The sequence below is a fragment of the Zonotrichia leucophrys genome, chromosome 6, assembly GCF_028769735.1.
Source record: "Zonotrichia leucophrys gambelii isolate GWCS_2022_RI chromosome 6, RI_Zleu_2.0, whole genome shotgun sequence".
Taxonomy (NCBI): Eukaryota; Metazoa; Chordata; class Aves; order Passeriformes; family Passerellidae; genus Zonotrichia; species Zonotrichia leucophrys.
The window spans coordinates 28,538,634-28,551,826 of record NC_088176.1 but is presented as its reverse complement, the minus strand read 5'-3'; the positions used below and the strand labels follow the sequence as shown (position 1 = coordinate 28,551,826).

Below are 13,193 nucleotides of genomic sequence, written 5' to 3'. Positions count from 1 at the left end.
GCAATTCCCAGAAATACTTTCTGACATGAGTGCCTCCTGTGATGCAAAATGTGGTTGATGATGATTCTGTTCAAATGCCTATGAATAAGCTGAGAGTTCTGGGGGATGATAACATTTAACAGGTTTGTCCTTGCTAGGAATTTATTTCATAATCTATTTTCCTTTGACTGCTTTTCTAATGTTACCTTTTGAGAACTGTAAAGTTGAACAGGTCTGTCTTTGAGCTGATACAAGAAATCTCCTCAAAAGGTACCAAGACACTACATCTTGTAGAAAAAGTGTACTCTTCTTTAATGACCTCTTGTGAAATTTTGTAAGGTTTACGTATTTGTGCTTAATACACCATATGAAATGGATTAATCTGTGTGCTCGTTCTGACATGACATTTGTGCATGAATAAAAACTGATTCAGTTGCTTTGCCTGCTCACAACTATCATACATCATACTTGCCACATTTCATTTACAACATATGCTTCTTAAAATCATTTCATGAGAAGTTTTACTTTCGTTTTTACCAGACAAAAGGAATATTGCATGAGAAACAAATGCATATGTTCCTTTCTTTCTTTTTTCTTTTTTTTTTTTTTAAATATTGACTCAGAAAAGCTCTTGCTCTTATTGGCTTTGTGAGTGTGAAGCATATCCGAATTGTGCATGGAAGATATAGATTTGAATTTATTCCAGTTGCTTCACAGTTTGCACATCAATTGCCTGTCACTTAAAGGAATTTTGGTTTCTGCATGAAATAGTTCTGAAGCGGTTTAAAAAAATATTTTAGCTACATAATGTCATTTTACGCAAGTTTATATTTTTGTATAGGATCAAATCTGAACAGAACAACAATAGAAATTATTAAATGGATAATTCTAATAGTTGCACAAAGCAGAGACATACCTAAACAGGCAAAATAAAGCTGATATGAGTATTTCAGAAGTAGCACATCAGAAAGTCAATAGGAAGTAAGAGAAGAAATTTTGATGTGGCTTCATTTTTACCTTATGGATTCCTTTTGTGTGTTTTCTGTTCTCCATTGTTTGCAGATTTGGTTGCTATGTGCTTTCCGTCTTCCATTTCATGTTGCTTTTTGGTTCAGACCAGTTATCAGTATATGGCTCGTTCCTCATTTTTTTCTTTCCTTTTTTAAATCTTCTTTTGCCTCTTCCATCCCAACTCATGCAAACAATTGTACTTGCTTTTTGTAATATTACAACGTTTACTGACCAATTTTCTTCTCTGGTCTCTCTGTTTTTCAACCATTTTTGTTGATTTTTATGTTTGATTTTAATTTAACAATTTAAGAAACAGTTGAACGGAGTGCAGGAGCAACAAGATCCCTACCTGCTACTTACTCATACAAGCCATTCTTTTCAACACGGCCATATCAGTCATGGACAACAGCTCCAATTACAGTGCCTGGGCAAACCAAATCAGGCTTCACTTCCTTATCAAGCTCTTCCTCTAACACTCCTACAGCTTCCCCATTAAAATCAATATGGTCTGTTTCTTCTACTTCTCCAATCAAATCCACGTTAGGAGCTTCTACCACGTCTTCAGTTAAATCTGTTAGTGATGTAGCATCTCCGATTAGATCGTTTCGGACAATCTCTTCGCCAATAAAAACTGTGGTCTCGCAGCCTCCCTACAACATGCAGGTCACTTCAGGCTCTTTCATCAGAGCTCCCGCAGTCACAGAAGCTGCCAGTCTCAAAGGGCTGGCCTCCACTACCACATTCCCCTCTCGGACATCTCCAGTGACTACAGCAGGATCTCTCTTGGAGAGATCATCCATAACCATGACGCCTCCAGCATCCCCCAAATCCAACATTAACATGTACTCTTCGAGCTTGCCGCTTAAATCGGTCATCACATCAGCATCCTCACTTTTATCGTCCCCTCTAAAGTCAGTGGTGTCACCTGCTAAGTCAGCAGTTGATGCTGTTTCATCCACTAAAGTCATGATGGCCTCGTCTCTCTCGTCGCCAGCAAAACATGTAGCTGGGCACACAGATGTACCATTGCTCAATGGGTCTGTGTCACCTCTGAAATACCCATCCTCTGCCAACTTAATAAATGGATCCAAAGCTGCAGGTGTTTTTCAAGACAAGATCTCTGCAGCTGCACATTCTGCAACTTGTGCTGCTAACGCAGTTGCTGACACGGCTGAGAGAGTGTTTTCAACAGCTACAACAATGTCATTTTCTCCACTCAGGTCATTTGTGTCTTCAGCACCATCAGCTTTCCAGTCAATGAGAACTCCTCCTGCAGGTGCTTTGTACACAGCCCTTGGGTCAATATCTGCAACTACCTCATCAGTAACTTCATCAACAATAACAGTGCCAGTATATTCTGTAGTCAATGTTTTGTCTGAACCAGCATTAAAGAAGCTCCCAGAGTCGTCTTCGCTTACAAAATCAGCCGCTGCATTACTGTCACCTATTAAAACATTGACTACAGAGGCGCGCACGCAGCCTACCTTTACTCGAACTTCATCTCCAATAAAATCATCCTTGTTTTTAGCACCCTCTGCTCTCAAACTGTCCACACCATCTTCCTTATCCTCCAGTCAGGAGATACTGAAAGATGTTGCTGAAATGAAAGAGGATCTGATAAGAATGACTGCGATATTGCAGACAGATGTCGCAGAGGACAAGCCGTTCCAACCTGACATACCAAAAGAGGGTAGAATTGATGATGAAGAGCCCTTTAAAATTGTTGAGAAAGTAAAAGAGGACTTAGTAAAAGTTAGTGAGATTCTGAAAAAGGATGTGTGTTTAGAAAGTAAAGGGTCGGCTAAAGTACCCAAAAGTGATCAAGGACACCTGTCTGAGGATGACTGGGTAGAGTTCAGTACAGAGGAGATTGATGAAGCGAGACAGCAAGCTTTGACAAGCCCTCCTATATCTGTTCCAGAGAAGGTCCAAATTAAAACTAAAACCATGTCGGAAAAGGATTATAGCTTGTCAAAAGTTATTGATTACTTAGCGAATGATATCGGTAGCAGTTCATTAACAAACATAAAGTACAAGTTTGAAGAGGGGAAAAAAGAAGGTGAAGAGAGACAAAAGCGCATTTTAAAACCAGCCATCGCTTTGCAGGAACATAAACTTAAAATGCCTCCAGCCTCCATGAGGCCTTCAACATCGGAAAAGGAGTTATGTAAAATTGCAGACTCCTTTTTTGGAACAGACACTATTTTGGAGTCTCCAGATGACTTTTCTCAACATGATCAAGATAAAAGTCCCTTGTCTGACAGTGGCTTTGAAACGAGGAGCGAAAAGACACCTTCTGCCCCACAAAGTGCTGAAAGCACAGGGCCAAAACCACTTTTCCATGATGTGCCCATCCCTCCTGTCATTACAGAAACAAGAACTGAAGTAGTTCACGTCATCCGCAGCTACGAACCATCTTCGGAAGATATTCCAGAGCAGAAGGCAGAGGAGCTACCAGCTTCAAAACCTTCCCCTACATTTATGGAGCTGGAGCAAAAACCTTCTGGGTCCATTAAAGAGAAGGTTAAAGCTTTTCAAATGAAAGCCAGTGGCAGTGAAGAGGACGACCATAAGTGCGTCCTTGGTAAAGGTGTCCGAGTAAAAGAAGAAACTCATATCACTACAACAACTAGGATGGTTTATCATAAACCTCCGTGCACAGAAAGCACCTCTGAAAGAATTGAGGAAACAATGTCTGTTCATGACATAATGAAAGCCTTTCAGTCTGGACGTGACCCTTCCAAAGAACTGGCAGGTCTGTTTGAACATAAATCATCAGTAACGCCCGATGTTAGCAAGTCTGCTGAAACTTCACCACAACATGCAGAGAAGGACAGCAAAATGAAACCCAAACTGGAGCGAATAATAGAGGTCCATATTGAACAAGGTAATCAGGCTGAACCTACTGAAGTCATTATTAGAGAAACAAAAAAGCATCCAGAAAAAGAAATGTATGTATATCAGAAAGACTTACCTCGGGGAGATATTAACTTAAAAGAGTTGGAAAAACATGATGCTTTTCCTTGTTCAGACGAACAAGGTCAGCAAGAAGAAGAGGAGCTCACGGCCGAAGAGTCACTTCCTTCTTATCTGGAATCCTCTAGAGTTAACACTCCCGTGTCCCAGGAAGAAGACAGTCGCCCTAGTTCTGCTCAACTCATGTCTGATGACTCTTACAAAACACTGAAGCTTTTGAGTCAGCACTCAGTAGAATACCATGATGATGAGTTGTCAGAACTAAGAGGGGAGTCTTACAGGTTTGCTGAGAAAATGCTTCTTTCAGAAAAGCTAGATGTGTCTCATTCTGATACTGAGGAGTCAGTTACTGACCATGCTCTACCCCTTAGTGTAGAGTTACAGGGGACTGATAAACGATGCAGAGAAAAAGTAGCTACTGCCCCCAAAAAAGAGATTATCTCCAAAATCTATAAAGATGTATCTGAAAATGGTGTAGGTAAAATGTCTAAGGAGGATCATTATGATAAAGTGACAGTGTTACACTACACTGGAGATGTTAGTAGTCACAAACATGCAATGTGGATGCGCTTTACTGAGGACAGATTAGACAGAGGTAGAGAAAAGTTGATATATGAAGACAGGGTGGACAGGACTGTTAAAGAGGCAGAAGAAAAACTGACTGAAGTATCCCAGTTTTTTCGGGATAAAACAGAGAAGTTGAATGATGAGCTACAGTCTCCAGAGAAAAAGCAGCATAAAAAAAATGGCAAGGAAATACATTCTAGCCAGAGCTCTGCCAGCAGCAGCCCCGAGAAGGTTCTGCTCTCTGAATTGCCATCATCTGGGGATGATTGGAGTAAGGTGAAGCAGTATGCACACGATGGGAAGTGCTTTCCCAAGGTGGATGAAAGGAAAGCATCCAGTTTGCCCAGCAGTCCTGAAAAAAGGATATATGTGCAACCTGCAGAGGACTCTAAACGAACTATGGAACACAAAGGAAGCGCTCAGCAGACTGGAGTGCCTGAGACTGGATTTCAGCTGAAGCAATCAAAGCTCAGTTCCATTAGGCTTAAATTTGAGCAAGGTATAAGTCCCAGAAGTAAGGACGTAACTCAAGAAGAGAAAAAGCTGGATGGTCAGTCCAAAATTCCAGTAAAAAAATTGCAAGAAAGTAAGTTACCAGTGTATCAGTCCTATTCAAGAGAGAAGCACGCAAAGCAAATAGAGGTCATTGATGGGAGCACAGCTTTACAGAAAGAGGTGAAAATACAGGAAGACCTTGTTCCAGGTAAAGGGAAAGCTGTGGAAGACTCTCGTGCTTCAGACACACAAAGAACTGAGATGAGGAAAGGCGTGGCAGAATGCATTTCAGAACCACGGGCAAAAGACCTGGTGTATGGCTCAGACTCAACGGCGAAGGGACACTGGGACAAAAAAATCTATAGGACGTGGGAAAGTCCTGGAACTTCTAACCATAAAACGCAGAAGGAAAAGCTTTCACATGTGCTGGTTCCAGATACAGTAAAAGAAAACCATGTTGATCATGCTGAATCTAAAACTGACCAAAAAAGTGAATTTATCACTGTGACAGAGCACAAAGTGGCCTCAAATGGAATCCATTCGGAAGAAGTGAAGGAACTGACTGTAAAATCCCCCTCAAAAAGGGTTTTATACAGAGAATTTGTTGTCAGGGAGGGGGAACGTAATGGTGAAGTGGCTGATAAAGTATCCAAAAGGAAAGAAGAAATTGCTGTGTCCCATATCCCAGTCAGAATTGTTGAGGAGAAGAGAGCCATGCTTGATGGTGTCTATGAACTTTCAGCTAAAGTATCCCAATCAGCTGTGATTCAGGAGAAAGTTGAAAGGCAGATTGATTATGTGGAAGATGAAAAAGTAAAGCATTCAGAAATCAGAAAGGTTACCAAGCAGCAGAGCTCAATAGGTCTAAGTCCTCCTGCTGAGGAAACAGAGCTATCCCCTAGCAAATCACCAGATTCTTTAGAATGTAGCCCAGGAAAGGAATTTCCTTCAAGTGACATAGCTGACCCCGGTGCCAGTGATTACTTGAATAAAGTTGCACCGCTAGTGAGCACTGAGGGAGTAAAAGAAATTAAGACTTTACCTGTTTATGTCAGTTTTGTTCAAGTAGGAAAGCAATATGAGAAAGAGGTGCAACAAGGTAGTATTAAAAAAATTGTCAGTCAGGAAAGTAAGACAGTACAAGAGACGAGGGGGACATTTTACACAGCTAGGCAGCAGAAACAGCCTCCTTCTCCACAAGGTAGTCCAGAGGATGACACGCTAGAACAAGTGTCCTTTATAGACAGCTCTGGTAAAAGCCCTTTAACACCAGAAACACCGAGTTCAGAGGAAGTGAGTTACGAGTTTACATCTAAAACACCTGACTCACTAATAGCTTATATCCCAGGCAAGCCCAGCCCTATTCCTGAGGTGTCTGAGGAGTCAGAGGAGGAAGCAGAGGCTAAGACAACATCTGTGAAACAGGCAGAGGTTGAGGAACCACAGATTGACAAAACATTACCTAATCTCATAAATAAGGACTCTAACAAAAGACCCAAAGGTAACAGAGTTGCCTATATTGAATTCCCTCCTCCTCCACCACTGGATGCAGATCAAGGTGAATCAGAAAAGAAGCCTCATTATTCCACTGAGAGTGAGATGGAGATGACTGAAGTGAACTTGCAAGATGAACACGACAAGTGCCAGCTGGCTGAACCTGTCATCAGAGTGCAGCCACCTTCTCCTGTGCCACCGGGAGCAGATGTCAGTGACTCCAGTGATGATGAATCCCTCTATCAGCCCGTTCCGCTTAAAAAGTATACGTTCAAACTGAAAGAGCTGGAAGATGACCACAAAGAGACCTCAAAACCCAAAGCCCCTGAAAAGATTGAGAAACAGAAAGAGTTAGGACATCCCACTTCTGGGAAACCCAATGAGTTTGACAATGGGGTTGATTCACCCCAGAATGATGTAGTGCAAAATGGGAGTAACAATGACCAGTCTGTCACAGAGTGTTCCATAGCAACCACTGCAGAATTCTCCCATGATACCGATGCGACAGAGATTGACTCTCTGGACGGTTATGATTTGCAAGATGAAGATGATGGTTTAACTGAGAGTGATTCTAAACTTGCAGGTCCGGCAGTTGAAACCAAAAAGGACGTATGGACTACAGAAGGCATTCTAAAGCAGACTGATCGCTGCTTTAGCCAGAGTAAGCTTGAAGTCATTGAGGAGGAAGGCAAGGTAGGCCCTGAAGAAGACAAGACACCTTCCAAAGGTCCATCTTCTGACAAAGCTGGAGATAAGAGCGATAAGAAGTCAGGGGCACAGTTTTTCTCTTTGGAAGGCAGACACCCTGACAGGACTGTATTTCCTGACTCGTATTTCAGTTACAAAGTAGACGAAGAATTCGCGACACCCTTCAAAACTGTGGCCACCAAGAGTCTAGATTTTGACCCGTGGTCGAATAACCGAGGTGACGATGAAGTGTTTGAGACTAAATCGAGGGAGGATGAGGCTAAGCCATTTGGTCTGGCAGTGGAAGACAGATCTCAAGCAACAACACCTGACACCACACCAGCCAGAACTCCAACAGATGAGAGTACGCCAACTAGCGAGCCCAACCCCTTCCCATTTCATGAGGGGAAGATGTTTGAGATGACTCGCAGTGGTGCAATTGACATGAGCAAGAGGGATTTTGTTGAAGAAAGACTCCAATTTTTTCAGATTGGTGAGCATACTTCTGAAGGGAAGTCAGGGGACAAGGGGGAAGGGGATAAAAGTACAGTCACTGCCATCACACAGCCACAGGCAGGGGACAGCACTGTAGAAACAACCCTAGAGAGACCAGTAGAAACAACAGCAGTTGAAAATAAGCCCGGCATCCAGGCCAGTGGAGATTGCATGGAACAAACACTTGGTAGTAACTCCCTGGAGAAATCATCGGCAGCAGTAAACGCTTCCAAAGTTGATCCCAAATTGCGCACACCAATTAAAATGGGAATTTCTGCTTCCACCATGACTCTGAAGAAAGATGGCCCTGGAGAAGTGACAGATAAGATAGAAGCTGTGATGCCAAGTGGTGAGGGATTAGAAAATGAAACTGTAGAAGTGATTGCGAGTTCAGCTTCTAGCCAGACGAGCTGTAGGCAAACAGAAAACACTGATTTTCCAAAAGATAATTTTAATAACAACAACAATTTGGATTCATCTGCTGTCCCTACAGATGATATTCCCTGTAATGTAGTGCTAAAAGAACATTTGGAACCGAAATGTTCCCTCCAGAAAGCTAATCAAGCGAAAAGCACTTCAGGAAAAGGTACAGGGACAACACAAGGACACAGAGTAAGAGATAAGCAAAAGCCACACGGAGAGCAGCAAAAGTCAACAGAGTTGGTAGGAGCTAGAGGAAAATCAAAGCTTCCTGTAAAGGCCAGCTCAGTAAAACAAGTCTTTTCCCAAAATAATCTCCAAAGCAATACAGGGAGTAAAGCGAAAGAGGCTAGTAAGCCCGACAAAGCAAAACAAAATAATTCTTCTCCCTGTCTAGAAGCAAGGTCTAGGATTCCTGTAAAAAACACACATAGGAGTAATGTAGCTAGAAGAACTCCAGCCCTGCCAAAACAAGAGCAGGTAGAGAAAGAAAAACCAAAACAACTTCCTTCTAAATTACCAGTAAAGGTAAGATCTACCTCCGTCACCATGACAACAGTTAAAGTAAAGAAAAATCAGCTTAGGGAGGTATGTAAACATTCTATTGAATATTTTAAGGGAATTAGTGGTGAGACATTAAAGCTTGTGGATCGTCTTTCTGATGAAGAGAAAAAGATGCAGTCAGAGGTCTCTGATGATGAAGAAGACAGTACATCAAGGAACACATCCTTATCAGAAGCTACTCAAGTTTACCTGCCTTCCATTACACCGAAGTCTGCTAGAGACATGAGAACAGAGGCAGCATCTATAAAATCAAAGAGTGAAAAGGCCGACAGTGAGAGGAGGAGGAGTAAGAGGACTGGTGAGAATGAAGGCAGTCAGGTTTCTGGAGCTCTCATGGCTCACCTCGTGGAGATCAAGCCTAGTTTGTAAAACTTTCAACTTGTTGATCCTAGTGCATGAACTGTTGTGATTGCCTGTGGAGTGACTTAACTGTAGTTTTCATTCTGTCATTGTCATCTGTATGTGCTGTCTTATTCTCTTTTTTCTTCCTTCAAACAAATTCTGTACTGTAGAAAGCTAGTGAAGCATGCCAAAGCTACATTCATGTAACTCAGAAATTGATGTAACTCAGAAATTGAAAGATGTCTTTTGTGACAGTATATTTGTTCTGTCAAAGTAGAGAAAATAGACAATAATCTGGCCTTGGTGGTTTTCACCAGTAATTCAACAACTTGTCTACAGTCTAACAGATAGATTGTCAGCATGTTTGGTTTCATTACACGACATCATGTAGTTTTACATTTTGGCTTTACACAGGTGAAAATCTAAAAGTTGTGAAAAAATTTTGTTTTGTAGGTTATTAGGTCACACAACCATTCTAGTAAACAATATAAGCACTGTCAACTTAGTCAATTAAAGCTATTATTTATTATAAACTATTATCCGGTATTGTGGTTTTCTGTGCAAAACCTTTTTAATTGAGAAATTGTAAATCACAGGTCCACAGAGTCCATGTGAACGGACAGATATAAGGATGGCAATTGTAGCTGATCACCTAGGACTTAGCTGGACAGGTAAGCTTTTCTGCTTTGATATTGAAATCTGTCTTTGCTATTGCATGTGTTTAGGTATTCTTTTACCAAAAGACGCAGCAAGACTGCATCAGGCTCTGCCAAATTCACAGCTTCCCAAAATGTGCAATGTGTTGCTGGGCAAAGATGCCTAATAGGAAATTATTCCTTGATCTTTCGGTAAATCAAAGAGAAAATAGCTGAATGGCTTTCCTGTCGGGATGTTCTCCCAAGGAGCTGAGAGGCTTAGGAAGTATGGGGATATAATGCCATGTTCATTGTTATCTGTAAAGTTTGTGTCAGGGAGTTTTGTTGATGTCTCTGTGACCTATGTTAGTTTTTATGAAAGTTAGTTTTTTTAAGCTTGACAACACAATTGAGGGATTTTTGCTTTCTTTGGTGTTTTTGGGTTTGTTTTCTTTTCTCGCTTGCTTTTTTTGTCTTTATAGAACTGGCAAGAGAACTGAATTTTTCTGTGGATGAAATAAATCAAATCCGAGTAGAAAACCCGAATTCTCTTATTGCTCAAAGCTTCATGTTATTAAAAAAATGGGTTACCAGAGATGGGAAAAATGCTACAAGTAAGTTCAAGTAGTTACTTTTGTTGTTTATAAGTTATAGCCCATTTCAGTTGTTGCCAAGTTGAAGAAAACATTATGAATGTCCTTCACAAACCATCAATGAAAAAAGAAGTTTCAGGTGCATTTTTACCAGGAGTCAGAAATATGTCATATTTATTCACTATATATGCAGAAGGAAATGATCTGTTCTCCACATCCATAACTGATAGAACAGGTAATGAACTTGAGCTCCAGTAAAGACAATAAAAGGCAAAACTTTCCAATAGCAAGGAATGTAGAACATGGAAATGACTGCCTGGAAAGTTTAGGTAGTCTCACTAATTTGCAGGTCATAGGAAAAGACTAAACTCCTCCTATGAGGAGTGATGGAGACGCTGATTCTGTGCTGATGATTATGAGTTTATCATCTGTACATTTCACTTGAATTGCTCAAATTGAAAGAGAGGGGTTGATTTTTGTGAGGTGTGAATGGTGTTCGTTACCCTTCTCTGATCCACCAACTCCTACACACCATTTGAGTCTCCTTTGATCTCTTTCACTGTAGAAGTGATTTCCAGTATTACTGTGCTCTCACAACAGGATTACTGTAAATGAGATTTCATGATGTACTGCATGAATAGCCTTATATGCATTATTACCTACATGACTGCATATTCTGCCTCAAAACAGAATGGTAAAAGGATTTTTACTCTCCCTTTACACTCCAGTAAAAGAATATTTTGTGTCAGTAGTAAGTAAATATGTTCTTTAAGAACTATCTGACCTTATTCTTTGTGCCTTTTGTGTTGTAATGTAATTATACTTGGAGAAAGTGTAGACTCATAATAGATGTGTATGTTGAATAAGTAGGCAGCTGAATGACTGCTCAGGCAAATGCTGGGCTTTGCTAGAACCAAAGGCATTGGGACATGACAGTAATTTGTAAGTAATGCAGTTTGAATGTAATTGAGAAAAATGATCACACAGTTCTGCAATGCTGAACCTTTTTCTGATGTGTTTTGCTTTTTTTTTTTTCAGCTGATGCCTTAACTTCTGTATTGACAAAAATTAATCGAATAGATATCGTGACCCTGTTGGAAGGACCAATATTTGATTATGGGAATATTTCAGGCACCAGAAGTTTTGCAGATGAAAATAACGTATTTCATGATCCCATTGATGGTAATTGAATTCTGTAGTCATATTTAATTCAGTGACATGTCCAATAATGCAGTAATGTTGTGTGAACTAGACTTTAAAGAAAGATTGTAAGTTCTACAGGAACAATAATTTAAAATGTGTAAAGGGGTTTTTCTCTCCTGAAGCATGATGTAATAGAATCATAGAATATCCTCAGCTGGAAGGGACCTCTGAAGATCATCGAGTCCAGCTCCTGGCCCTGCACAGGACAGCCCCAAGAATCACACCGTGTGCCTGAGAGCATTGTCCAAACACGTATTGAACTCTGGCAGGCTTGGTGCTGTGACCACTCCTCTGTTCCAGTGCCTGGCCACCCTCTGGGTGAAAATCCTCTTCCCAACATCCAGCCTAAACCTCCTCTGACACAGATTCCTGCTGGCTCATGGTCAACTTCCCACTGACCAGGGCCCCCAGGTCCCTTTCCACGGGGCTGCTCTCCAGCTCCTCATTGCCCAGCCTGTACACACAGCCAGGGCTGGCCCATGCCAGGTGCAGGACCCAGCACTGGTTTTTGTTAAACTTGTATGGCTGGTGACTGCCCAACCCTCCCTGCCTTGGAGGTGTGCCCAGCTGCTGTGGAAACTGGGGAAATTGTGTCCAATTTCCTATCATCAGCAAACTTCCTTAGTGCACCTTCAAGTCCTGCATCCAGGTCATTTTTGGGGATATGCAGCTTGCACGTTAATATCTCAAACACTAATGCAGAGTCCCAGAGATGTGTGCCTGAGTGAACACTGGTTCCCACCAGCCTCAGGGTCACTTGACAAGACCAAGCTTTTCTCCTGCAACACTTGGCCTTTGAGGCTTGCCCATGTCTATTTTTTACGTACTTGGTATTTAATGCTTGAGAATTTACCTGGAAATATGTGTATTATTTGGCTTCTTGTCTGGATATATAGTAGTAAAAGTTCTTAAAGGAGAACAAAAAAGGAAGAAGAAGGGGGGGAAAGTGCATAGTATTTGCATGGAACAAATTAATGTGCAATTTACTACCAAGCCTTCTGAGACCTGTGAACATCGATTGCTTTATGATTTTCACTTGGACCATTTCTCCAATGGCAGTAGAAAAATAACAAACTGGGTTTTTAGTGCATGACTGAATATATTTTTCAGCTTGCTAATGGGTAAAGTTGTGTAATGATTTCCTCATGAAAGCTGTATCGAATGATAGCAGAACTGTGCAGGTTAAATTTGTGTCAAATTAAAAGCAAAAATGAAATTCTTCTTGTAAAACAAAATTTCCATGGAAGTGCTTTTTGTTTATCAGTATATTGAAGATGCTAAATGTTGACTTTTTCTTGTTTCAAATGTTAGGTAACAGGCACTGGATTATTACTGTGATTTTATTTGCTTGTATTATAAATAGCTCCTTAAATAAGATATTTTTTTTTGTAAGTAGCATTTCTTTTGGTTTTTGTAATTTGTTCAATTATGTTTTGGCTTTCTCTGTATTTCAGTAAGATTTTTTTTTCTTCAGAGCATATGAGCTCAGTGTACCTCCATTATTGAGCAGCATTGCTGGTCATTGAATCATTGCACTACAGAAATAGTTTTCTGTTGACATTTTAAGAAAGTTTCTCTTGAAATGTTGCTTGAGCCTTTTAATAGGAGCATCAATGTTTTTATGAAAAAAGCGCTTCTCTGCAGCTGCTTTGTGTCTCTCCTCTTCTCTGAACCTTCCTCAAGCTTCCTTTCCTCACCAGGACCAGACCTCCTTTGCCTTTCTCTCGGCTGG

At 40.9% G+C, this 13,193-nt stretch overlaps 1 protein-coding gene across 26 annotated transcripts in view; it reads left to right on the top strand.

Moving 5' to 3' along the window:
• The window catches only part of ANK3 (ankyrin 3), a 281,101-nt gene that overhangs the window by 245,711 nt on the left and 22,197 nt on the right, over window positions 1-13,193 (top strand). For 14 of the 26 annotated variants that reach the window (XM_064717331.1, XM_064717334.1, XM_064717333.1 and 11 more), the window contains 4 exons: window positions 1,301-8,986; window positions 9,627-9,701; window positions 10,148-10,279; window positions 11,297-11,440. In XM_064717331.1, coding sequence (XP_064573401.1) covers window positions 1,301-8,986; window positions 9,627-9,701; window positions 10,148-10,279; window positions 11,297-11,440 — 8,037 coding nt within the window. The remainder of the gene's footprint in view (window positions 1-1,300; window positions 8,987-9,626; window positions 9,702-10,147; window positions 10,280-11,296; window positions 11,441-13,193) is intronic. The other 12 variants (XM_064717348.1, XM_064717343.1, XM_064717345.1 and 9 more) reach the window with 4 other exon arrangements.